At 39.1% G+C, this 27,709-nt stretch overlaps 1 protein-coding gene across 1 annotated transcript in view; it reads left to right on the forward strand.

Annotated features, from left to right (window-relative positions):
- The window catches only part of plxna1a (plexin A1a), a 223,005-nt gene that overhangs the window by 168,277 nt on the left and 27,019 nt on the right, over positions 1-27,709 (forward strand). The window contains exons 13-21 of the mRNA XM_056257929.1: positions 2,098-2,249; positions 2,858-2,978; positions 3,746-3,882; positions 6,248-6,415; positions 11,406-11,499; positions 13,732-13,968; positions 15,525-15,668; positions 17,321-17,555; positions 21,945-22,087. Coding sequence (XP_056113904.1) covers positions 2,098-2,249; positions 2,858-2,978; positions 3,746-3,882; positions 6,248-6,415; positions 11,406-11,499; positions 13,732-13,968; positions 15,525-15,668; positions 17,321-17,555; positions 21,945-22,087 — 1,431 coding nt within the window. The remainder of the gene's footprint in view (positions 1-2,097; positions 2,250-2,857; positions 2,979-3,745; positions 3,883-6,247; positions 6,416-11,405; positions 11,500-13,731; positions 13,969-15,524; positions 15,669-17,320; positions 17,556-21,944; positions 22,088-27,709) is intronic.

A 27,709-nucleotide genomic window follows, 5' to 3' on the forward strand; every position in this document is an offset into this window, starting at 1 on the left:
TCTCGCCACTGGAAATCGACAGGAGGTTTTGTGCATTCTGGTGCACTTTAATCTCAGTAATTGCATATATTTTTTGAAATGTATCGTTACCCAGAGCTGATAATGAAGGGAGATTTACTTAACTGTGTGTAATTTAACAAGGTCCTGGGGGAGAACGTGTGTGTATATTAGTGTTCTCCCACTTGTGTTGAGAGATATTATTTTTATCTATCATTTCGCTCTAAGGCTGATTTAATTAGAAACGTATAAATTGTTTTTTTGAACATAATAAAAGACATCTAATGTAGGTTAATTTTAGTGGAATCCCGAGCGACAGTCTTCAGACGAAATTCTGTGATTTTCAGGTCAAGACTAGATGGTTTACAGTATATGCTCTATCAATACAGCTTGCATTTATTTTGCTACTCAGGTTGTTGCATTGACAGTACAGTATACCGTCTGAGACATTATAACCGTACTGACCAGTTCCTGGGATTACAATAGTTTTACATGGCCAGACTTGCATAAAGTCTGGTCCACATTTCGGCTTGTTTTGATCGATGTGTAATGCGACCAGCGACGGGTTGTTTTTGTGTGCTGTTTGGGGAATTTAGTGAATCCAGTGAATAGTTCTTCCTCAAAAGTGCTCATTATATCACTGCTCCCTACCTTGTTCCAGGCATAAGGAAGTTGCATGAAGTCAGCCAAAACTATTTTTGAACTGGCCAACTCTTGCCAGCTATGAATGCAACAGAGTTATACAACATTCAGAACTGAATTGAAACTTAGCTCAATTTGAATTTAATTTGAGGTTGCAGTCAGGATGCAGAATTGCAATTAGAATGTGAATGCAAGGATGTAGTTAAAATTTAAATTAAAAGAAATAAATGTACCTGTGGTATCAAGGTGAATGTTGGTTTGACAGGGGCAAAACAAAAAGATAAAAAATGAAAAAGTGGATAGATAGATGGATAATAACTAATAATAATAGATTTTTATTTTATTTGGTTTGCTGTGGTCAGTTAAATCTGTTTTATTTTATTTTTATGGACCACCTGCATTGAATTTCTTTTGCAATTCTTTTAAATTTCATTGAATTCCTCTTCCTGTCATTCATTTTATACTTCAATTCTTCTCTGCTTAGTGAGGCTGAGACTATGGTTACTTTGGCTGTACAGTACACCAGTGGTTCTCAACTCCAGGCCTCGGGACCCGCTGCTCTGCACATTTTGTATCTCTCTCTTATCTGACACACTCAGTTCAGTTCATAGAGTCTATCCTAACGAGCTGAGGATCTGAATCAGGTGTGTTAAATAAGGGAGACATACACAATATGCAGAGCAGTGGGTCCTGAGGACTGGAGTTGAGAACCACTGCAGTACACAACCAACAAGAAAATCTGAATTTTATGGTAAACTTTCTCATTTCACACTTGTTGAATTTACAGTTTTCTATGCAATGTCATTTTACACTTAGGGGTACCTCAAGGCTCCATTCTAGGCCCACAGCCATTGTGGCTGTGATGCATCCGAGGCCTGGCTCCAGGTTGCCGTGGAGACCTTGTGGTCGAGAGATCAGGCGTACAGAGTACCTGTAATTACCTCATGATGGCTGTTATGGGGCGCCATCCTGCTGTTACCACGGCACATCATTCACCATATTTGTTTTGTCATGCCACACCTGTCCTCGTTACGGAGAATAATCCGGCTAAATAAATCACATTATCCCACTGCCTTGCGCCATGCGGCTCTGAAGCGTGGATCTGAGAGCCTGGGTAATAAGTTTCAATTAGAGGATGGATAGAGGGGGGTTGGAGGGAGGTGTTTCGCCAAGCCCAGCATTAGGGGCTTCTGCTCCCCTGCGCCAAGGGGTGATTTGTCTCCATTAAAATGCAAGGTGTCTGAGTTTGTGTTGGAACTCTGAGACTATAAGGAGCTACAGGGTTCAATGCAAAGACCTGTGCACTAACCAGTGGACCATTATGTGGTCTACAGATATCAGAATATCCAGACTCTTTTTTCTTTATTCTACATTTCCTGATTTTGTTCTCTGTCTTTCTTCTCATCATGGCAAAAAGTCTCCAATCAAACTAATACCTCTATTTTCCTCATTTGACAGCTGTTTCCAGAGACCGGACCACGACAAGGCGGAACCAGGCTCACCATCACTGGAGAGAATCTGGGTCTACAGTTCAGAGACATTATGACAGGTGTTCGGCTGGGAAAAGTACCCTGTGTTCCTATTGAAGAGGAATATGTTAGCGCGGAAAGGTGGGTAATACTTGAAGATTTTTGGAAAACAAGGCTGTGAGGGGTAGAAATACAGTGTGTTTAATGTATTGTACTGTTGTTTAACTTCATGAAAATTGTGCACGGGAGAAGAATGTCTTTCTGAAATAAAAAATTAGTTGACAAAAACTCCATAAAACAGTTTTCTAAGTTGTGCAAATTACCTGATGTAGGGCCTTTATGCAGTTTGTGTCATTGTAAAGACTAAGTCTATACCTCACAGCCTTGTTTAAACATTTAAACCTAACTATAACACTCTTTTTCACTGTATGATCTATCAAAATCAACCTACAAAGTGTGTTTTTAATATATTGTAAGTTCTGATAAGTGTCTAGTAATTATAACACATTTTACCACATCTAAATTAAGAATCCTTGCAGTGCAGAAATCAGTGCAGAAAATGCAGAAAAAAAGATTCAGTCTGGGTCGGCTCATAAATCAGAAACAGATTAATTATGGTAATAATATTTACTTGCGCTGTATCCTATAAATCCATCCATTCACCTTCCTCCCCTTGAGGCCTTTGGTAACTTAGCACTGCTGTTAATCACGAACCTTAAAGAGGATTCTGACGTGTCTTTCTTCTGCAGGATTGTGTGTCTGCTGAATGACGCCACAGGATACCGTGTGCAGGAAGCCCAGGTGGAGGTGTGCGTGAGAGACTGCCTGGCTGACTACAGAGCCCTCTCACCCAGGGCATTCACCTTTGTGGTGAGCATCTAGGAGTCTGGAGACACATAATCCTACAGATACATTCAAATCTTGTTGCCTTTGGATAGTTGTAATTATGCAAATTGGATGCATATAATTCCAAACAAACACTTGTGCATGAATGCAGTACCGTTCAAAAGTTTTAGATCAGTACATTTTAAAGAAATGAATACTTTTATTCTGCAAGGACACATAAAATTGTAACAGTAAAAGTGACAGTAAAGACATTTATAATGTCACAAAAGATGCAAATAAATGATACTCTTTTGAAGTTTCTATTCGTCAAAGAATCCTGAAAACAACTGTCACAGTTTCCACACAAAAATAGTAAGCGGCAGAAAATTAGCATATTAGAACAGTTTCTGAATGATCATGTGACACTGAAGACTGGAGTAATGACTGCTAAAAATATATATTTTTCCCACCACTGAAATGAATCACATTTTAAAATATATTAAAATAAAAACCTAAATTTAAACTATAAACTACCTTTTAAATTGTAATAAATTTCACAACATTGCAGTTTTTACTGTATTTTTAATCTAATTAAAACAGACGGGGTGAGCATAAGATACTTAATTTAAAGATGTCAGAAGTCTTACCAACACCAAAAATTTAAATGGCAGTGTATATCAGGAACGCATGAAGTTAGTTGCACAGAGTTGGTGGCAAGGGTGACGCCCAATATGTGTATACTTTGTACTAATAGTGTTTGAAATAGATGACAATAACAATGAACAACTTCAATGTATAATTTTCTTCCTCAGACGCCGTACTTCACACGTGTCCAGCCCGCTCAGGGACCCCTCTCAGGAGGAACCAGAATCACTATTGAAGGAAACCACCTCAACGCTGGCAGCTCTGTTGGGGTCAACATTGGGCGTCACCCTTGTCACTTTAAAAAGTGAGTACTGCTCTTCTATATCTTCTGTGTATCTTTTAGCAGCTATGCCATACACTTCTGGCATGTTGATGGTATGGAGTGGTATATACTATGAAAACATATTGGGGACAGTCACAGTGTCAAATGCATCTGCCTAGAAATAATTCAAAATATAAATTATTATTCAGCTCATTTGGGTGATCCAAGTGCGAGTCCATCCTGTGACCTATCTAATATTAATAATAAGGCAAAAGTCCCAAAATATATATATATATATGAAAAAAACATAATTGTCTGGTTGGCTGCCCTTCTGTCTGTCTTGTTATCGGTTTATCCCTCCATCTGTCTGGCTTTCTTTCTAACTTTCTGTTTCTGTCTGTCACATAGTTTGTGTTTGTTTGTTTGACTGTTTTATATGCTCCATAGGCTCTGTGCCAGTTGTTTTGATGGTTAGCCTGTTGGCTGTTTTGGTGTAGCATTTGCCAACATACAGTCTCCGCTTGCTTGTTAATGTGGTCCTTTTTCTCTTACTCTCTCTGCTTATTCGTCTGCCAAGTTGTCTCCCTCTGTCTTTATCTGTATCCTTCCAAAAAGCTGTCTTCCGGCTTCTCACCTTAGCACGTCCACCTGTCATTCCGTCAGTCAAAACACCCAGGCCCATTTTTTTTTATTTTTTTTTACCCCTCGGCGTATATCTACAGCATAAAGAGACACTTTGAAGGCACGAACATCAGCCACGTAATGGCACATGCGGTCCCGGTCGATTGTGCGCTTCCGTTTGTGGACGGGGACAGTGAATGAGTGTTCCTGCTGTCCGCCTGTCTATCTGTAGCACCAGACCCCGCTCTGCATTGCAGCGGAGAATAAAAAACATTGTCTCGCTGCCAAGTCTCAGACATGAGAGAAGGAGAGAATGAGGATTACCTCGGTTCTCGCTGACTGAGACGTCAGCCACACCTGGTCCCAGAGCCAGGGTTCGCTTCAGAGAGAAGGTCCACATCCTGTTAACCCATTGTGCGAGGATGTTAAAGTGATAGTTTGTTCAAAAATGTATATTCTTTCATCATTTACTCGCCCTCACTTAGTTTCAAACCTGTATGGCTATTAACACAAAAGGAGAAGTTTTGAAGAATGTTCAATGTTCATGCTGCTCAGTTCAGTACAATGAAAGTGGATGGAGACTAGGGGCATTTAGTCCACCCAAAAGTGAAAATTCTGTCATCATTTACTTACTTTGTCTAAACTATTCTTTCTATTCACAAATGAAAATATTTCGAAGAATGTTGGGGACTAAATAATATTGGAGCACTTTAAAAACCACAGTGTACCAAAGTGCTGTACAATTTCAACTATTTTGTTTTATGTTTCACAAAAAAATAAAAATAGGGCATACAGTTAGTCACCATGAGGGTGAGTAAATTATCACACAATTATTTTCATTTTATGGTGAACTATTCCTTGAAAGCATCATGAAACATACACATTTTGCACTATATTTTAAGTCTTTTTAAGCCATAAAATAGCATTGTATGAGGAGCAGACTGAAATTTCATTCATTATTCACTGAAAGTCTTGTATTATTGCCATAGTCCCCAATGCACTTTCATTGTGTGGAAATGAGCAGCTCTGACATTTTGTAAAACATCTACTTTTGTGTTCTACAAAAAAAATAAAAAAATAAACGAGTTTCAAAAGACATGAGATCTTAATTTCCGGCTGAACCATCCCTTTCATGTCCTGCTTCTTTTTTGTGTGTGTGTGTTTTGTGTCTTCCATTCATAATATCCAGTGAATTTATATTCAAATTTATTCTACATGTCTGTAATCCAAATTACATATTTAAAATGCAAAATCTCTAAAAAAAAAAATATCCCAAAGCAATGGTTGCATTTTGCACTTCATTTCATTGAATGTCTGTATATTTTACCTTTGAGGAAATTTGTGGCTTATCCGCTCCACAACTCGCTCTCTTTGCACTCTTCCATCTTTTTTTGTTTTTTTGTTTGTTTGTGACAACCACCTTGTCAAAATATGTGCAGTCTTCTGAGGATTTCTGGGGTGTGCATCTTGAAAAGCGTTCCCATGGCAACGTACTAAGGGGATGTGCATGGAGATTGCAGGCACGTCTCCAGTACAGGAGGAGAGAGTGAAGCAGACAGACAGAGAAAAACAGACCCGAAGTCTTTGAAACCCATATGGTTGTTAACACAAATGATAGAGCTTCATCAAACAAACTTAACTCTTACTGAGTGCAGAATCTGTGTCATGATGAAATATGAATGTGATGACATGCTTTAACAGCACATGCTCTGATTGTGATGAGAATTACTAAACATTTCAGTTGCTTTTACCCTAATACACCTCTGCGCTTCCTCCATGACTGTAGGCGGAGCTCTAAAGAGATCGTGTGTGTGACCCCGGCCGGCGTGAACGCGGGAAGTACTCCGGTTATGGTGGACATTGACTCTGCTGAGCTGAGGAACCCCGAGGTGAAGTTTAACTACACAGAGGACCCCACCGTCCTGAAGATAGACCCAGACTGGAGCATTGCTAGGTAGGCGATACACAACTGTTCAGTGGCCCACAATCTGCGTTTGTGTTATTTGAGTATTTCAAATCGCAACATTGTGACTTCAGAATAGAATGGAAGCATGACTACAATGTTGGTTTGTTGGCACCATGGTCTAGTGGTTTGTGTATGTGTCCTGACACATTAAACAGTGCCAATCATGCAGCCTTCTTTTCTTCTCACCATCTTAAAAATTAACACTTTAGTTTAGGGTCCAATTCTCACTATTAACTAGTTGCTTATTTGCATACATATCACTAGGATATTGGCTGTTTATTAGTACTTATAAAGCAGATATAAATGCCTTATTCTGCATGACCATATTATACATCCCTTAATACTACCCAATACCCTAAACTTATACACACAAAACATCACTGTTTGGATTTAAATAGGCAATTGCTTCAGAGTCTTTGATTGAAAAACATTTATTTCCATCAAGAGGTGCATCAATGTTTGTTGAAGATCTTGTATTGCCAATGCAAGAGTCCAGCACTCTGTAAAGTCTCCTCCAGCACATCCCAAAGACTTTCAATGAATTTAAAGTGGTGTCAATTCATGTGAAAATGATTCTTCATGCTCCCTCCCAACCATTCTTTCACAATTCGAGCCTGATGCATCTTGACATTGTCATCCTGGAATATGGCCATGATGTGTCTTCCTACATGGTTGTTGAAAAAATGAAAGCAACACACTCCATCAATTAGGGCTAGAAGAACTGTTGCCAAACATATAACATGCTAGAAGCATTTGCCTATTTAAATCCAAACAGCGACCATTTTTTTTGGCCAGGCACTGTATATATAATTAAAAATGCAGTTGCATATGCGGAGGGTAAACTAACTCCAGGCCAAGGAGATGCGTTTCCCTTTAAAAACACATTTAAATAGATTTCCTTGAAATAGTTTCAAGTTACATGTCACCGCACAACCTACACATCCCAGCATAAAAGCTCCCGATAACTTGTTATTAAAGGCACCACATTCACAAACCACTATTAATTTTAACAGAAAAACAAGCATACTGTGTGTGGGATCTGGCATGGCAGAAAGTGCTCAAAGAGCGCTCCCTTTATAATTACAGTTCATTCGCAATCTCACGAAATTCCTTTAAAATCAATGCAACTGAGTGCACAATGAATCTGTCTACACTTTGTTTGTTATAATGAGAGGATTTGCGAGCACGCAGAACTCCGAATCCACTCACCGCTCAAAACTTAACACCTCTGATTGACCATTCCTTTCAGGAAATCAACAGCTATGTTTGTGATTGACTACACTGCTCAACACTGCAAAAACAAGTTGATGCTCTTCAGAGCGCAAACACTGGATAGTTTGCCAAATCTGTTTCACCGATATGCTATTATTACTGAGGAAACTGCTCCTAGACCAGCAGTAATGAGCAGCTTTTCCCTCTAAAAGCAATCAGATTAAGTAGCATGTATGTAATTTCTTTTAACTTTATTGTTGATTTTACACATCACAAATATATGATAAAACCATTTGTGGTTTGTCTTTAAAATAGTTGGCAGTTAGCTAAATATGCTACGTGCACCACAAGACGAACCTCAACTGATTGCTACCCAAAAATTGCTGACAGAAATTATCATTTGTACATTGGATCTTGGGAATCAAGTACCAACAGAAAGTATTTACATTTTTTTTGTAAAAAGTTACACCCTTCACTTACTCACTTTCACTAAACACTTAAAATGTAGTGGGGGTTTTTTCTGGAGCCATGGTCTGTGGTTAGCATATGTGCTTCAAAACACATCGCTGTGGTGTTCATGTGGTAGTCACGGGTTCGAATCCGGCCCACTTTGTCTCCCAGTTCCTTTGCCATCATTTTCTGTCATCTCTCTACTTCCCCTCTTAATAAAAATGGCAAAATTCAAAACGTAGCAATTCCTCCTACCTCGCTGAAGGACGTTGAAACTACAAAGAAGTAATACAAATCAATACGAAGCTATTTGTGTTATGCTTTCTCTTGACACATGAGCAGAACTCATTAAGAGGTTGAAAAATGAGATTCTTTTAGGCGTCGCTCCCTTCACGCCATCAGACTTCTGCACCTGTGAGCAGAGCTGCTGTCAGGTGATGTTTTTTTTCTTTTCTTCAGCTTTCCAGGGAGGAGCAGTGATTTGCACTAAAGCATGTCTGGCCTGTCGGTGTCGGGGGTGAAATAAAAACAACAAGTCTATAGAAACACCATCAGCGGTGTCAGATGGGGCAGGCAGGATGGAGCACTTATCACCTGCATCTTCGCTTCTCTTGCGGGTTATAGAGTGAGCTCTTTAAAAGCCTGTTGATAAAAAGAAGCTCTCAACACTCCCCCTCTCTCCCTCTTTCTATCACTTACTTTCTTATTTACCTTTGTGTGGTGTCAGCGGTATGCTCTTTGAGAGCAAAAAGGTGACAAATTTAAAGCTATACAGAAAAGCTGTTGACTTTTTGCACTTAGCATGTATCTGTGTCTAACAATTGGGGTTTTTTTTTTTTTTTTTTTGCTTGCTTTTTAAACAATATTTGAATAATTTCTGATATCTGGTCCAAGTTATAATGCTTCTACCATATTTATACCAAGGTCTGGCATTAGATGGCGCAGTCCGATAGGTCCTTAACTCATCTGGTAGCAATCACATCGTCATCTGATTGGTTGCTGTTGCATCATAGGCCAATGAGCTGCGGCTAAACACTCAAATACCAGCAGTGCAGCCCACTTTCAGAAACCCTCCAGCTTCCCCAGCTCCACCTGTACAGATCTGATACTGGGGTTATTTCATGTATGTTACATGTGCAGAAGCAGCATGTTTTACATGCTCACAGCAATGTCTGTGAAAGTCTCAGCATATATATATATACTCTCTTTTTTCTATAGTCACAAAAGAGTCAGTTGTCACAACACACATACTCTCAACTGAGTATCTGTGTGATTGTGTGTTCTGATGCTAACCCAGGCCGCTACAGTCAAGCGTGTTCATTCTCCATCGTGCCCTGCTTTGAACGGGGCCATTATCCCGCAGGAGTCTATACCATAGTACCTTTCCCCCCTTCCATCTGCCTCTGAAAAACAAACACACACACTCAGGGATCAAAGCAGAACCAGAAACGACTGCGCCTGTGCAGAAGTCGCCCTTAGCTTGAACAGACATAACTGAAATCCAAAAGTTGTGGCCCCAGAGCCTGTTAGTGAGCACTGAGAGAAGCTGTATTGATTTGAGCTGAAAATGCCCTTCAGGGCCACGGCACACAGCAGGTGTCACAGAGGCAAACAGGCAGAGACATCAGCAGCGGTACGGTGTGAGACTCAAACTCACATACCGCCTATGTCAACAAGCTTGTGAACACAAGTGGGGGGTTTTTCGGAAGATGTCGGCATAGGGAACCCTAGGCAAATTGGGATCATGAAACGATTTAGTGTTTAGATCAGCCAAAAAACATAATCTAAAAGTACATATTGCATCATCAAATACAGACAAATGCCAAGAGACCAAAAGTTAGGACAAACATGAAAGAAACCAAGACAAGTAAAGGCTCCAAACTCGCAAAACTAACTACGGTTGCTTGATTTCATTCGTTTCTATTTCTGACATACTGCAGATAAACTCTAAACACTAATTGTGACTGAAATATATGTAAAATTATTGAAATGGGAAGGAAGGAAGGAAGGAAGAAAGGAAGAAAGGAAGAAAGGAAGAAAGGAAGGAAGGAAGGAAGGAAGAAAGGAAGAAAGGAAGAAAGGAAGAAAGGAAGAAAGGAAGAAAGGAAGAAAGGAAGAAAGGAAGAAAGGAAGGAAGGAAGGAAGGAAGGAAGGAAGGAAGGAAGGAAGGAAGGAAGGCTGTTGATTATTATCAACTACTGAAGATACTTTTTGCTGAGTAGGTTAGTTCAAATTAGCCAAACTGTTAATTTGATGTCATTTGAAGGTAACACTTCTGTCCTCTCGAGTATTGAGGTTGGTTGCAGCCATGATAACAAAAAGAACAGGACTGCATGCTTGCAATACATCAAGTGTACAGTAGCGGCAAGTATTGTGACTGGAATGAGATATCTTCTCAGTGGTAGGTAGAGGATCTATTTGTAGGCAGAGTGTCCTTTTTCTTGTTCTCTGAAGCTTGTACCTGAGTTAAGAGGGATATTCACTTAGTCAGACAGACTATGGACTAAGGAGAGAGACTGAACGAACTCCACACATATAGTGTGCTGTGGACGAACAGGTCTCCAAACACCTGGTAAGACAAACTGAGCTGCAGGGTTGACACATTTCCTTTTGAAACAAGAAGTTGGGGCAGGATGGGGTTCAAGAGCTTTCTCTTTTTCTAAATACCCAGTAGCATCTAGTTTACATCACAGACTGGCAAAATTGCATTTACAAGACCACTTTCACTAGAATGTATTTGTTTGTGTCCAATTGATGGTTGAGAAAATAAATAAAGTGAGCATTGTCAATTTGCTAGTCAACGGGGATGTTCGTTTATGGGAGGGACATTCTCAGTCTAGATGTTGATTTTTCACCTAAATAAAATATCTGATTTAAAAATACATTAGTATATTCTTACAGAAATTAAAGACTTTAAATGAGTACAGAAGTGCACTAGCATATAGTTAGCCTTGAAGCTAACCCCCACTGACTGAAAGCTATACAACGCTAGTTTTGAATTGATGGGCTCTGAATAACCGCATCACCTAATCTCAGCCTCTTTTATGACTTATGAAACGGGTGCCGAATATGTAGAGGTGGAATGTCCTTAAACTCCCGGCTCTTCACGAAAATCCTTTTTGTGTCTCATCGCCAAAAGTGATTATGGGATATATTACCTCTGCTCTGTTTTACCTCCCTTTGGGATGAAAAGCTTGGTAGACTGATATTTCTTCAGATTTCAAGGCCAAGTGTTGAGCTAGACTGTATGATTGGGTTATTGTGTGAGATCTGTACCCATCATGTTTCGATGATGACTTCCTGTTTCTCTTCCCAGCGGTGGGACTCTGCTGACGATCAGCGGCACCAACCTGGCCACCATTAAAGAACCCAAGATCCGCGCCAAGTACGGCTCTGCCGAGTCCTTCCATGTAAGTATCCTTTTTTCCCTTCTTCTTTCCTGACATTTCTTCCTTCCACACCTCTAGCCATATATTTTTCCCTCGTATTCCCGCATTTTTCAGTCAGCTTTCTCCTTCGCTCTAAGGAAACCAGCTAAATGTTCCCACAAAAGCTCCCACGTGTTCTCCTGCCACTGTTCTCACTTAAAGGACTCCATAAAAGAGGCACACAATCCTAACCACCATTTTTATCTTGGGAAAGGTCACAGAAATATCATTTTCTACACAATTCTTACTGTCCCATTGTTTAAATGACCTCTGTGTTTTCACCATCACATTAACAAAATGTTTTATGTAACATTATAACTACACTCACCGGCCACTTTATTAGGTACACCTGTCCAACTGCTCGTTAACACTTAATTTCTAAGCAGCCAATCACATGGCGGCAACTCAGTGCATTTAGGCATGTAGACATGGTCAAGACAATCTCCTGCAGTTCAAACCGAGCATCAGTATGGGGAAGAAAGGTGATTTTAGTGACTTTGAACGTGGCATGATTGTTGGTGCCAGAAGGGCTGGTCTGAGTATTTCAGAAACTGCTAATCTACTGGGATTTTCACGCACAACCATCTCTAGGGTTTACAGAGAATGGTCCGAAAAAGAAAAAACATCCAGTGAGCGGCAGTTCTGTGGGCGGAAATGCCTTGTTGATGCCAGAGGTCAGAGGAGAATGGCCAGACTGGTTCGAGCTGATAGAAGGGCAACAGTGACTGAAATAACCACTCGTTACAACCGAGGTATGCAGCAAAGCATTTGTGAAGCCACAACACGCACAACCTTGAGGCGGATGGGCTACAACAGCAGAAGACTCCACCGGGTACCACTCATCTCCACTACAAATAGGAAAAAGAGGCTACAATTTGCAAGAGCTCACCAAAATTGAACAGTTGAAGACTGGAAAAATGTTGCCTGGTCTGATGAGTCTCGATTTCTGTTGAGACATTCAGATGTTAGAGTCAGAATTTGGCGTAAACAGAATGAGAACATGGAACCATCATGCCTTGTTACCACTGTGCAGGCTGGTGGTGGTGTAATGGTGTGGGGGATGTTTTCCTGGCACACTTTAGGCCCCTTAGTGCCAATTGGGCATCGTTTAAATGCCACGGCCTACCTGAGCATTGTTTCTGACCATGTCCATCCCTTTATGGCCACCATGTACCCATCCTCTGATGGCTACTTCCACCATGTCACAAAGCTCTAATCATTTCAAATTGGTTTCTTGAACATGACAATGAGTTCACTGTACTAAAATGGCCTCCACAGTCACCAGATCTCAACCCAATAGAGCATCTTTGGGATGTGGTGGAACGGGAGATTCGCATCATGGATGTGCAGCCGACAAATCTGCGGCAACTGTGTGATGCCATCATGTCAATATGGACCAAACTCCCTGAGGAATGCTTCCAGCACCTTGTTGAATCTATGCCACGAAGAATTGAGGCAGTTCTGAAGGCAAAAGGGGGTCCAACCCGTTACTAGCATGGGGTACCTAATAAAGTGGCCGGTGAGTGTATATCTGACATGGCTTCTGCTGTAACCATTTAATAAGTAAGGTCAATCAATTCAATATTTTAATGAAATTATTTACATTGTTCATGTGTGTGTATATATATATATATATATACATTTATTCCAAAATAATAACTAAAGGCAGTAACTATTTAAACAATACATTTTATTTGTGAACTGATGTTCAGCTGTCAACTTATTTTCATCAGTCGGGAAACACTGGTCACAGACACGGAGATGTATCTTTAATTTGACCAAGCTGATTGCTCGCTAAAACCCCCAACAGTCATCATGTTTTCAGGCCATTTCAAGTTTGATTTCGACGTGACATAAAGCAGAGTGGTATCTAAGTGGCCGGGCTGTTTACTCACTTTTTAATTAGTCTTCCCATTAATGCCATCATTTTGTTCATTCAGACTAATTCGCGAACGCGGAACATGCATGAAAACGAGGCGGGATTTATCACGTGAACCAATCGTAACCAATCACATCCAATCATAGCGTAATGAAGGCATTGCATCACATGACTCACATGACTTTCCCCCATTCATTCTCAATTACCCCCCACTAAACCCACCGCACACTTTAGAGGCTCTGTCCATTTATTTATTTTTGGACAATCCTGAAATGTTTTTTCGAAATGTTGCAGTTTTATGAAGTTTTGTCTCTCTGTTTTCCTATTCTACTCAGAACTGCACTGTTTTCAACAACTCAGTTATGGTCTGTCTGGCCCCGTCGGTGGCTGATTCAGAGAGAGGCTTTGCAGAGACTGGCAGCGGACCAGATGAGATCGGCTTCTACATGGATAACGTCCACGCTCTTGTGGTCGTCAACGAGAGCTTTAGCTACTACCCGGACCCAGTCTTTGAACCCCTCAGTCCCACAGGCATTCTGGAGCTCAAACCAACATCTCCCCTCATCCTGAAGGTATAAGTCAAGATGCCGATGGATTGTGGGTATTGATGTGAGGTTCTTGTGGCCAATTTGAGTTTGAGTCATTTACTGATCATGTTCCCCCTCCTTCCGCACACATTTTCCTATCCTGTCTACTGTACCAATAAATACGAGTACACTATAAAATAGCTAATAACTCGGAAAAGAAACCCTGATGTCCGATTCTCTCGTATCGTTTTTTATTGATTTGTCTGGTCCATACTTACAACTTCCTTCATCCCTTCATTTATAAACTTCAAAATGCTGATCACAGATACCAGCTGGTTTCTCCTGTAATGAAAGCTTCTCTTTTCTTTAAACCAACTGAGGTGAGAGTTGAAGCATGTCGGGTGATATTTCTTTGTTAAATGAAAATTTATTAACGAAACCTTTTTACTTAATGCCCGATCCCCCGTCTGGCTTATTGGGGGGGAGAGAAAACAACCCGGTGCATTAGCAAAGCGAAGGAAAATACGAAATGCAATTTGGTGAAATAATCAGGGATATTCTGGAGACGCATCACATTCTCCACGCAATTAATTTCTCATCTAATTTGATCTGGGGTTGGTGGCGCGAATGAGATGAGAAGGGGAGAGGGAGCGGAATTTGCATTAAAGAGCGTCGTGCCATGGCATCACTGAACTCTGAGGATGGGGGGGGGGGGGGGGGGGGTGTTGGTGCTTTGCTGTCAACATTTCTCTTTCCTGTCCCGTCCGTCCATGTGGCTGCAGAGATTTCCGTCCTTTATTTTCCTTACTGTTTATCTCCATTGAGGAGATCAGTCACAGGATATGTTCATATCTGTTCAAGCCTCTGGGGTTTTCTTTGCTTTTTTAAAAATCAATATCTACATGACCTTTACGTGTCCAAGGTTGTGTGATGCTAAATTTATTCCAGACATAAAATAAACCCATTCTGGTGCTTTAAAGCATATTTTCAGCTTAATGTCAATGAACATTCTATAGACATTTTTCATATTTTCACTGTTGCCAACACAAAAAATATCAATCTAAATTTATAAATGTATTATTTGTATTTAATTTGTTTATTATGTTTTATGTTTTAATGTAAATGTATTATTTTTATGTGAAGTATTTAATTTATATTGTTTTAATTATTTAAATGGATATTTTGTAATGGTGTTTGTGTGCGTGTGCATGTGTCTACTATTTATATTTTATTGATATGTCTATTGATTCATATTTTTTATTTGATTTTTATATAATATAAAATGTTTATTTGTAATAATAATATTAATAAATGTATATATAAAATGTTACACTTAAATTTCTGCATACATAATATATATATAAAAATATATTATTTAGTAATACTTAAATTATTTTTCCCTTTACAAAGAAAATTTGCAGTAATAGTTTTTTAATGGAAATTAGTTATATTTGCACAGTTGATGCTTTTAAAGGTGAATGTCAAATGATACATTACAAAGCCCTGATGAGAATCATGTCAAAAAAAGCTAAAGTTAGTTGTGTTATTTGCTTCTTCTTTTTCCCCATATCTGATTATATCTTTTTTATTCATCATTGCAGGGTCGTAATTTGATTCCTGTCGCTCCTGGTAACTCCAGACTGAACTACACCGTGTTTATCGGAGAGACGCCGTGTGTCCTGACGCTCTCTGAGACCCAGTTGCTGTGCGAATGGCCCAACCTCACCGGCCAGCACAAAGTGACGGTATGTACTCAAGATCCTCAAGTTCACTCTGACCAAATGTCAAAAGATCGGAAATGACAACTGGCAGTCAGAAATGAACTTAACACCAACCCAATGCCCCGCCGAAGGAAAGCGTCTTGAAAGGACACTCTTTATCTTCTCGTAGCATGTCATTCGTTGTGATGGCTCTGAAAGCAGAATGCTTCAAGAAGGAAAATATTTACGCCTGTTTTCTGCATCCGTATTATTTTTGCAGCAAATGTCACATTGGATTGAGAGAAATTGTGTGAAATATATGTTTTTACAAATGCTCTTTGAAAAATGCTGGTTCAAAAATAGACGTGTCTCTTTGTGTTGCAATCCGCGTGCGGCACTAAGAGGCGACGTGAAGCCAGGCCAGGGAGAGGCAGACACAGCTGTGCTCTTGTCCCATGTACATTGACCTACTTATGGGCCGCCCTTGGTGCATTGGATCACGTCTGGCAGCTCTCAGTGTGTGTGATTTCTGTATCTTTTGGCCTCTATGTGAGAATTAGTCTTGTGTGTGTGTGTGTGTACATGTGATCATGTGAGTGTGCTGGTCACACAGCTGTGCATTGACTGCTGTGACCCCTGTTAGAGAGTCTCTAGGAAATTTTGCATGGCTGGGATCTTTGACCCCATGCCTTCCCAGGGGTCCCTGCAGTTTTGCAGACAGCACACAATGCCTGCGGTGCATTACATACACTCACGTAATGTCTGCAGTGGAGTTCTCTTGTAGTTCAATTCCACAGATTTATATTATGCGCTGTTTGCGCTTCACTTTATTTCAACACCCCTAACCCAACGGAATGAATTTAATAATTTGTTTGTGCTACAGACATGAATGATACCTCAAATTGTGTGCTTTGTTGAGGAGAGGTTCAAAGGATTTATGTGATATTAAGTTATTACAGAATTTACGTATGGGTTAGACACAGGATAATAGCTAATAAAAATATATAATATATATATATATATATATATATATATATATATATATATATATTTGCTATTATCCTGTGTGTATATATATATATATATATATATATATATATATATTATCCTTATATTATATATAGTATTAGCTATTATCCTGTCTAAACATACATAAATTCTACTGTATATATATATATATATATATATATATATATATATATATATATATATATATATATATATATATACAGTATATATATATATATATATATATATATATATATATCAATGGTTTTAAACATTTAACCCTGGTGTAAAAACACTTTTACGGTAAAAAAAAAAAAAAAAAAAAAAAAACCTTGACATTTTGTGAATTGATTTTTGCCAAGACAGAGCTGTGTAAACAATCACAAGGTTCCTTGTTAAATCTTCTATTTTCGAAATTCAAGCTTGAAATGATCCAGTAATAATAGGGCGTTTTGAACTAAATGGTTTTCAATCTCCCGAGCTTGTCTCATAAATGTGATTGGCTCATAAAGTTTTAATTTGGGACTTGTGCGAAGCTGCTGTTGCATTCTTGATGCAAAAAGTTGATTCTCACAAATGAATTGCCCCAACAACATGATGAATGCTAATCGCAGCTAATTGCAGATCGCAGGCCACTACACATTCGCTTCCTGTCTCAGTGAGTCAGGTCTTCCGTGCCTCTGTTACAGATCCGGGCAGGAGGGTTTGAATATTCCCCCGGCACGCTGCAGATCTACTCCGACAGCCTTCTCACCCTGCCTGCCATCATCGGGATCGGAGGAGGTGGAGGACTCCTGCTGCTGGTCATCATCGCTGTGCTCATCGCATACAAGCGCAAGTCCCGCGACGCTGACCGCACACTCAAACGACTCCAGCTACAAATGGACAACCTGGAGTCTAGAGTCGCTCTGGAGTGCAAAGAAGGTGAGATTAGTTATTAGTAAGATATATATTATTTAGGGCCTGCAAAGATGGTTCACAAACTGCATCCTAATGCAGCTGGATGCTGCCCCTTTATACAGTAACAATGCTGGCAATCAATTAAATTGCTTAATTAAATTAATTATGTTATTGCAGAATTTGCATACGGGTCAGACACAGGTTAATTGCTTTTTTAAATATTTGTACTAAATTAACATGTCAAATGGGCTATATCTATACAATTAAACATACACAATTTCATATATATATATATATATATATATATGTAAGATTTTTTTTTTTCAACATTGATAATAATAATAAAAGTTTCTTGAGCAGCAAATCAAAATATTAGAATGATTTCTGAAGAATCGTGTGACACCAAAGACTAGAGTAATGATGCTAAAAAAATTCAGCTTTGCATCACAGGAATAAATTACATTTTAAAATATATTAAAATAGATTTTAAAATTGTAATAATATTTCACAATATTACTTTTTTGTTGTTGTATTTTTTAATAAAATAAATGCAGCCTCTGTGAGCATAAGAGACTTCTTTTAAAAATTTAAATTATATAGGTTTGTTAAAAACTTTCTGAAATGAATCAAATGTCAATTACATTTATTCATTTACATAAAGTATACATTGACTTGCCTAGTCATCTACTAATATAATAACACTAGTCGACCCTAATAAATGAATACTTTTGTAAAAGCTTTTACACCCTATCGGTTCCTACTAATACATTTAAGCATGGTGTTTTATGTAAATGACACTCGCTGTGATAAACGTCCACATCAGAGAATGTGATTTTCATATGTGATTTAAATTGCTGTTGAAGTGAAACCTGCGGGTCCTACGATCAAGCTCCACATTAACATCTTTCCGTTCTCTTGTCGCCATGGTGACACCATTATGGTTGTTAGCATGTCTTGGTAACAGGTTGGTGTTAGTGGGCTGCGCTGTTATGGGATTCCGTCTTCCACCCAGTTTGAAATGCAGTTTCCGTATGCCGTAAAGGTTCCCAATGCCACACTCTACCTGGTCTCGTAGAGATGCACTGGGTCTAATTGGCCATTATCTTAGGACTGTCGACCTTCCTGGTCACAACCCTGTCAGGAGGATGAAAAAGCGTGGCGTGGCTAGCTAGCTAACAAACAGTCTTTTACACCGCAAAGGGGGAGATGGCTGAATGTCAGAGGGAGAATGATGAAAGAAATTTGCTGCTTGCCAAATGGGTGAAGGAACCGGTAGACATTGATTAGCTGTCACGTTCTTTAGACCTGATTCTCACTGATTGGCCGACCGCCTTCATTAGTGGACAACCTGAACGGTTTGTTATCGCAATGCCATTCAATCTGTGCATCAATATTTTATTTGGATCATATGCGCTGACATTATTTACAACCTCTGCAAAATATTTATGACCTCACCTTGGTTATTTCGCGTTTTGGGCTGGGAATGGATTTGCTTCATTAATGACACGAAGCTCTCAAACCAGTGGGCTGTCGAACCCAATGAGGTCGACAGGGCAAGAAAATGGGCTGCAAAGGGGTGAATCTCACAAAACCTGTCAAGACGTCATATTTTACACCCAAATTACAAGAAAACATGTTTTTTTTTGGAAAAATATTTTTTAAATATCTGTTAAAAATATTTTAACACTTAAACGCATACCTCGGGTCTTCAGTGACCTGGGACATCATTTACTAACCAACCCTTATTTATATATTTTTTAAGTTAGACATCAATCTTCTTAATATTCCTCAATCAATATACATAAAAATAAAAATGATAAAAGAATGCCTGTTTTCCCATTCATTTTTTGTTGTTGTAAAAAGGGTCACTAATGAACCGAGGTGTTTCTGGACAACAATAATTGAATCTTTAATGACTGAATAAGTGCAATTCACCTTTATTCCCCAAGGTGGCAATGTCTGATACACAATGATGAAGTGACGTTTCACTTATAGTTATCGCAGGCAGAAAACAAAATAATAGGGAGTATCATCAGCAAAACTTAGCGATTTACTGCAGAGCAAGTACTGAACGCAATCAAATATTAGTGTTACTGTCACTTGATGGTGGATCTGGTGAAGAAGCTGTCAGAGATCAAAATATTGATTTTGAAGATTATAAAAAAGGTTAGTTTTGAGAATATGTTTGAAATCGCTAATATAAGCCAGATGCTAATGTACTGGGAAATGAGCTCTGATGATGTGATGATTGTATAAAACATCTGCTCAAATTGAACCCTTCCAAGCTTCAAAAGGTAACAACATATACTTTATTTTATTGTTCTTTAATAGTTACTTTAACATCAGTCCGAGTTTTATATTATTGCAACAGGTAGAGATCCATCAGTGTTAGATATAGATCCGGGTCGCTAAAGACCCGAATATGTAATAATGATTGGCGAAACATTCATGCATTTAAGGTAACAATTTTATATAATATATTTAGATAAAAAATATTTTACACATTTCCTCCCCAAATTCTCATTACCAAAATTTGAGAAATAATTCAATTTTTTTCTAGTACTGTAAAAAAAAGAACTTCACGGCTTATTCACCCGAAAGCGTCAACGGCCTCTAAATGCTTGAAACCTGCGTTCCCAACCCTTCTAGCAACTCCACCCTCTAGTTTGTCTGTATAGCATACGGAAGGGTGGATGCAGTTATGATGGCGCTGCACATGCACAGTCATGGGGTGTGGACTGGCGAGAGCCATCCAGGGACATGCGATTTACCGTGTGCAAAGGCTTACTGAGCCATGATGCAGCCCATCAGAGAGCGCAGTGGTACAAACAAACAGAGGATACGGCTAATGGCTAATTAGCCAGCTATCCAGCGCCGGTTTAGATACCGGGAACGCTCAGTGGGGATATCAGCTTCGCCTCTCTGCTTTACATTAGCCCAGAAATGTTAGTGCAAGCATGTGTGGACATCACAGTAATTGGAATTGTTTCACTTTGAGTGCTTTCACAACTAAAGGAACGATTGCAGAAAGAAACGCATTATCAGCAGTGTACGAAACTTTTCAAACGTGTTTTGACGAACAGCTTCTGCACTAAAGGAAATGTTTTGCTGGCTGACCTTGCCCAGCGCTGCTTCTTCCTGAGTGGTGCAATGTTTTGACCACTACAACAGGAAGCCTTTCAAAAATTCGCATTCAAGCTGTCTGTAATGCCCCCTCGTGCTTTACAATCCGACACGCGCCTCTCCAAATAATGAAGCGAAATTGAATTACAAGGCCATCCCTTATGTTGGAAATCTTTGTTAGGCCTTTCAAGTGCACTTTTGAAGAGAAAGAACCATTGAATTAAAAGCTCTTTAGGCCTGTCGCTTTCTCTTCTGTTTTTTTTCATCAGGAGACTGAAAATCCCGTTGGACAGTTCATCTTGAATAATATTTGTGTAGTATTTTTAAGATGAAAAACCCTCACTTAGAGTTGGAGCTTCTTGCTTCAGTATTCGTCTCCCAGCGGACAACGAGGAGGAACAACAGCTGGAGGAAATTATGCATGAAAAGCTCCGTTCCTTTATTAATTACCCACTCATGCAATTAATTGACTTTCTTTTCCCGTGAACTTTGTGTCTTACGTCTCTTCCCTCCCGCTCTTTTCGAATAGCAAAAACCAAATTAGTCATAAACTGAGTAAACAAACAGATTGACAGACTTAGCATTACTTCTGTTTACCCAATAAGTACTCATTATTTCACAATGCTCCCAGTGACCACATTTTTCAATAATTTTTCATTAAATTATGAAAAATATGGGGGGGGGGGGGGGAATATGGGGGGTAAAAGAATTCAATATTTTTATTCATCAAGGATGAATTAAATTGACCAAAAGATACAGTAAAGACATGTATAATGTTACAAAAGATTCTAAATAAATGCTGTTCTTTTGAACTTTTTATTCATCAAATATATATATTTTTTTTAAATTTAATTTTTTCATCCTGAAAAAAATTGCACACAACTGTTTTCAACAGTGATAATAATAATGAATGTTTCTTGAGCATCAAATCAGCATATTAGAATGATTTCTGAAGGATCATGTGACACTGAAGACTGGAGTAATGATGCTGATAATTCAGCTTTGCCATCACAGGAATAAATTACATTTTAAAATATATTAAAATAGAAAACAGTTATTTTAAATTGTAATTGTTATTTTTGTATTTTTAATCAAATAAATGCAGTCTTGGTGAGCAGAAGAGACGTCTTTTAAAAACATAAAAAATTGCACTGATCCAAAACTTTTGACTGGTAGTGTATATATATATATATTTTTTTTTTTTTTTTTTATTATTATTATTTTTATTATAACTTTATTAGTCAGATAGTGTTGAAACTCTTCTTACTGGGTTTTCTTTTCTCCTCACAGCATTTGCCGAACTCCAAACCGACATCCACGAGCTGACCCAAGAGCTGGATGGGGCAGGTATCCCGTTCCTGGACTATCGAATCTACGCCATGAGAGTGCTGTTCCCAGGCATTGAGGACCACCCGGTGCTCAAGGAGATGGAGGTACGGGTCAGTACATCGCCATCACCACGGTACCCCTATAGAGCAGAACTAACAATGCAATCAAAAATCATCAGAGCACTACTAATACTGGAAAAACAACATCAGGCCCTCACGTATAGCTGAGATTGTATAAACTATGATAACGGCATTGACGCCTGATCAACACTCTTGAAAGGTCACAATGTATACTGTAAATTCGGTTACCAATATTTTTGACATCAATGGCTTCTGATAAATGGGGTCAATGACTCACCAGAGAGAGTGGAAAAATACAGTTTGAACCTACAATTTGGAGTTGAAAGAGTTCAATACGTTACAGATTGTGACCTCTTGTACTATAGAGCCAGACGCTAATGACTGACATGTAATAGCACGAGCTAAAGAAAACAACGCCACTAAACGAGCAATCGTAAAACCTCAAAACGCACCGGTCAGCGCAATTAAATTCTCCATTACTCCAACATGCTACGTCCTTCGGCCTGCGTACGGCAGGTCATGCTGTTGGCTTGCGGAGGGATCACATGTTTATTATTTCATCTGGGGTTTGTTTTCACTGTATTTGCCCCCGAGTCCCCGGCGTAATCAAGTGCCTATGCGCACGGCTCAGACCCTTATTGCTCTGTGTTGCTTCTCGCCCCAAAGCAACCTACAGTACAATCGGCCTCCCCGAGAGGCTGCAAATTTCATTCGGCTCAGCAGAGAAGAATTGAGGCACTTTATTAGTCTGTGTTGTTGGGAAAAAAAAGGCCTTTGTCAGGTTACATGGAACATAAAGTGCTGAAGGGGACAATAACAGACGTCGGTTCGCTTTGAAGTCTGATTCCGGCATCCTCGCACTGAGATTTTATTAATGGATTTTGTTTTTGTTTTTCGTAATTTCTTTGGATTATAGCTCTTTGTCTGTGAAGTTCCCAGCAACAATGTGAGATAATTACAGTTTTTACATAGAGGTTACAATTTTGCACCAATGAGATTTCACTGCTGGCGGGCATAGGCGGAGTTTGACATTCGAGCCAAGGGGGGCAAAAAAAAAATCATTGTAGCATTCATTCATTCATGTAGTAATCATTAGGCGCGTTTCCATTACAGATTTGCGCAAAACCTTTGCGACTTTTTCTAAATGTCCATAAAAAAACTATTGCGAAATGACGGCGTTTCCATTAATTAACCGATGTTATGCGACTAAAATGTATTTTTTTCCTCTCGCGATAAGTCATTCCAAAAATCATGGTAAACGCATGGTAGGTTTAAAGCCTAGGCTATATCACAGCCACCGCACTAGACATTATTATTATTAATGGAAGGAGACGTGGTGTTATCCAAGCATTAATGGCAGACCCTTAATAGGCCTACTGCGAACGGCACATAGCCTATAGCCTAAGAGTTCCTGGCTGTTTCTCCCTCATTTCTGCTCCGAGGTCTTGATTGTGGCATTTCTTTGAGGTTTAGAATCCAGTATTCCTGTAATTATTGTTTCTTTTATGAATTTAATGAAGAACTCTGTCTCGTATTATGTCCAAACGGTCAGTGTACTTTTGTGTCCATTCGTTTTTCCTTATTTAACCCGTAATTGCAAAACGAAAAATAAACGGTTGTATTTTTAAAACGCAAAGTCGAACACCAAAATTTTAATTTTAACTGCTACACACCAAATGCTGCGCAAAATAATTAATATGGACGAATTTTCAGATTTTTGTTTGACTTTTTGCCCCTTTATTAAACATTTAAAATATTGACAAATTAATATGAAAAAAAAATGTAGATTTAACTGGTTTTCTAAGGCCAAATTAGAACCTGGAAATTATATTTTTCCCGTAGTGCTGAATGAGAAGATAACCACAGGCTACAGAAAGGGGATTTATAGGTGAGTTATAGGCTATAATAATTAATAAATGTGTCTGAAAAAATAACAAGGCATTTTAATTGTTTATTAATAAAAAATCAGTGTCGGCTAAAACATATCTCCATCTCCGCTGTAAGGATGCACCTTTAGAGAGAAATGCACCTCTCATACGGATTACATAATCAGAAGGTATTAGCTTTCGATTCGAATTTGTTCGTTTTAAAGTGGACATTTCAAGCTTTAGCTTAGGCTATTTTGTTTCAGTTATAGCGCTTCAGTTCACGGAGACCATGAAGCGCGCCTGATTGTTTTATTTTATTTTACAAAAGCACAACGTTTTCTTGTTATTGTGAGTGTACACAAATAAAAGTAGTTGCGAATAATGTATTATTATTTTCTGACCAGAAATGATAGAGTAGGCTAGCCTATTTTAAGTTGTTTCCACTGTTGATAGGAAAATGCAAGTGTTCGCGCCCGCGCCCCGCGCCACCGTGCCATCCAGTGCGCACTCCACATTCCGCACACACACTTGGATATGCGTCAAAATCTTGTTTAGCCTACTTGTGATCATCTTAGCCCTGTATTATGAATGATATGTGACGAATTGCTTTGTTCCTTTTTTTTTTGATAAGCGTCTTCTACATATATAGCCTAATAAATGTTATAATAATGATGATAATAATTATTATTATTATCCCCGCGTCTTCTCTAAGTCAGCTGACTGTAAATGCGCAAAACCTGTTTCCATTGCAGTTTTTTTTTTACTAAAGCAGTATATAAAATCAGATGTGTATTACCTACCACCATTTAGTTGTTTTGTGTTATTTAAAATATTTATAATATATATATATTTTTACAATGCAAAAAAAAATTTAAACGGGTTTCAGCCACCAGGGGGGGCAATGCTCCCCCTGCCCCCCCGCAAACTCCGCGCCTGCTGGCGGGGCTACTCATTAGATGAATATGCGCACAGTTTGGCTTGTTAGGACACATGTAAGATGTGTTACTTTTATTATGTTTGTATAAACATGTAGCTTCCAGACATTGTAAAGGTAAGATGTATGAAAAGGTGAGGCAGATGAAAAGTGACAGGTGCTGCCCTGCGGATCATGGAAGGACACAACGCCACTTTTCGCTCCTGGACACAGAGGTCACGTCTGCTTCCTGCTGTACTCTTTCTCTCTCTGTCCTTCCTCACTCTGCATTTCCTTCTGTTGTGTTTTTGAGCTGCTAGCATCTTGGATTCCCTTTGATGTCAATCAGAAAGCGGCACGTCCCTCATGTGAACTTGTGCTTGAACACTAAAGGACTTTGACTTTGTGCTTCAGAAAGGCAGAATGTGTCAATCAAAAACATTAAAAGCAATGTGAAATCGACCTGATTTACTTTCTTTAAAAATTCCTCTGATTGTACAGTGCATAACTGATCACTGAATGTTATAATAAAAAATATATTTAAAAAAACTCCCACTTGTTTAGTATACAATAAAATCACTATGCAATAAAATCAAATCTGTTTATTTCCCAATTGATATTTTATTTTGAAATGTCACATTGCACAAGTTGAATGCACTGAAAAATGTTACTTAAAGTTGTTCGCCTCTGCTATTGGCCAGTTAAAAAGATTCAAATTCAAATTCCCGCCTCCAAATTCATGGTATTTGTTAAAGCTGCATTCCGTAACTTTTTTGGGTTAAAAATTATCCAAAATAAATTTGAGCAAGTACATAACCCAGCCAGTGTTCAAAACTATCTGCTTGCCTTAGCTCGATTCAAAACGGCAAGCTTGTAAAAAAAAATTTAATTCCAGTGGCACTAGTGGATTTCCGCAGGAAATTCCAGCATGTCTTTGCGTCATTACGTCACATCTGTATACATAAAGGAGTCTCGGCTAGTAGGCTATATTGAGTCATTACGTCACATCTGTACACATAAAGAAGGAGTCTCGGCTAGTAGGCTATATTGAGTCATTACGTCACATCTGTACACATAAAGAAGGAGTCTCGGCTAGTAGGCTATATTGAGTCATTACGTCACATCTGTACACATAAAGGAGTCTCGGTTAGTAGGCTATATTGCGTGTGAGGATGCTGGAGGTGGAGATTTATAGCCTTTTCTCACAGCACTTGATATAATTAAACTTATCAATTTAATGGCGGATCCAGAAAGGTTCAAACGACAATCACCCAGTGACAACTTAGTCTCGCGTAGCCAGACCTTCAGACTGACGGCTGAAAGTCTGGAATTCATAGCAGCTTTCTTTGGCCAAGGCCCGCCCATAAGGCCGTTTGACCGACATGTCAAACAACCAATTACAGTTCGTTTTGTTCAGCGTCACGTTTCGGGGCTTGGAAATGTCCCCACAACAACAGACCGGCGTGCAACAAGTCAGTCAGCATAGAAAATCAAAGAAGGAGAAGAAAACAAGCAGTATCTGTGTATGTCTATGCATTATAGATAGGAGGGGATACACAACTAGTAAAATTGGATCTGCTGGGAATCCTTCTAAATGCTGACAAAGGGTCGGCCAGGCTTGGAAAATAATACTCTTCTCAAATCCCGTTGGCAAACAGGCTAAAATATCTCTTTTTGTCTCCACTAAGTGCCTCAAACAAAACTCCTGGACATCTCTTAAATAGTCTATGCCATGAACCTCGCATACTTTTGAGAATCCTACGTTTAGCTGATTTTGATAAATGCTCATTGTCACTCATGTAAACACAACAGTTTTTCTTAAACAATCACACGTCTGCGCTTTGTTTCCCGGCGGACCGAAAATAAACGCGACACTCGCGCCCCCCGGAAATCCGATAAAATTCAACCAATCAGATGACGACTTCGACATTCCTGAAGTGTTTCCAGTTAAGTGTACCATATGCATCAGACGTTTAGCCAACGTTCTGTGGGCGTGACGTCTGAGGCTGAGACTAGTGGCAACTGGACATTCACCCGTTGTAAAATGCAAAAGTCTTCGGAGTGGCTACAGAAAAAAAGAGAGTGCAACCCGGCCTATGCAAAAACAAAGATAATATCGGAAGGGCATTAAATGTAGTCACGCAATGCTGATGTTAACATTACCAGTTTGAGAACAAAGTATAATTTGCACGGTTTGACAAGATATGATAAGCGATCGTTAGATTTAATCACCGCGATTTACTGCAATGCTTTTTTTCCCTTAGTTGATCAGAACAAAAGTGGATGTTTCTTACTCGTTCAGATGACATTTTCCGGTGAAAATTCTTATGTTGGTCATACTTCCAAAAAGGAGAATCTGTGATTCTGAATGACAGTATCCACACCGCGCGGAGATTGAAAGCCGCACATTCTCCTCAAAACATTGGGTTCATCCATGCTGTGCCGAGGCACAACTCACGTAAAGTTGATAATGCCGCGAATAACTGCAATTGCAGATTTCGAACAGAGATGGCGACAAAGAGGAAAAACTGCGGACTGCAACTTTAAATAAAGGCTAAATACATTTTTTTTTAAACTGTACTTACAGTGGTGTACACTGACGAGCAAACGTGTTATGACCAGTCACAGGTGAAGCGAATATCGTTGATCAGATTGGTGAGCATAAAATAATTCTTTCAAAAACATTTAAAAATCTTACAGACTCCAAACTTTTGATCGGTAGTGTAGATTCATTCTCCTCGTCTCTCATGAACGAGACCCAATGTTGTGAAAGAATTTAGAGTCATTGAAAGGATCATGTTAAATGAACATGAATCATTTTGTACTGTAACTGATTGAATGTAATTGTTTCTTTTTTGTCTGTTC

The sequence above is a fragment of the Rhinichthys klamathensis genome, unplaced genomic scaffold (genome assembly GCF_029890125.1).
Source record: "Rhinichthys klamathensis goyatoka isolate OS25496 unplaced genomic scaffold, OSU_Roscu_1.1 h1tg000147l_1, whole genome shotgun sequence".
Classification (NCBI taxonomy): domain Eukaryota; kingdom Metazoa; phylum Chordata; class Actinopteri; order Cypriniformes; family Leuciscidae; genus Rhinichthys; species Rhinichthys klamathensis.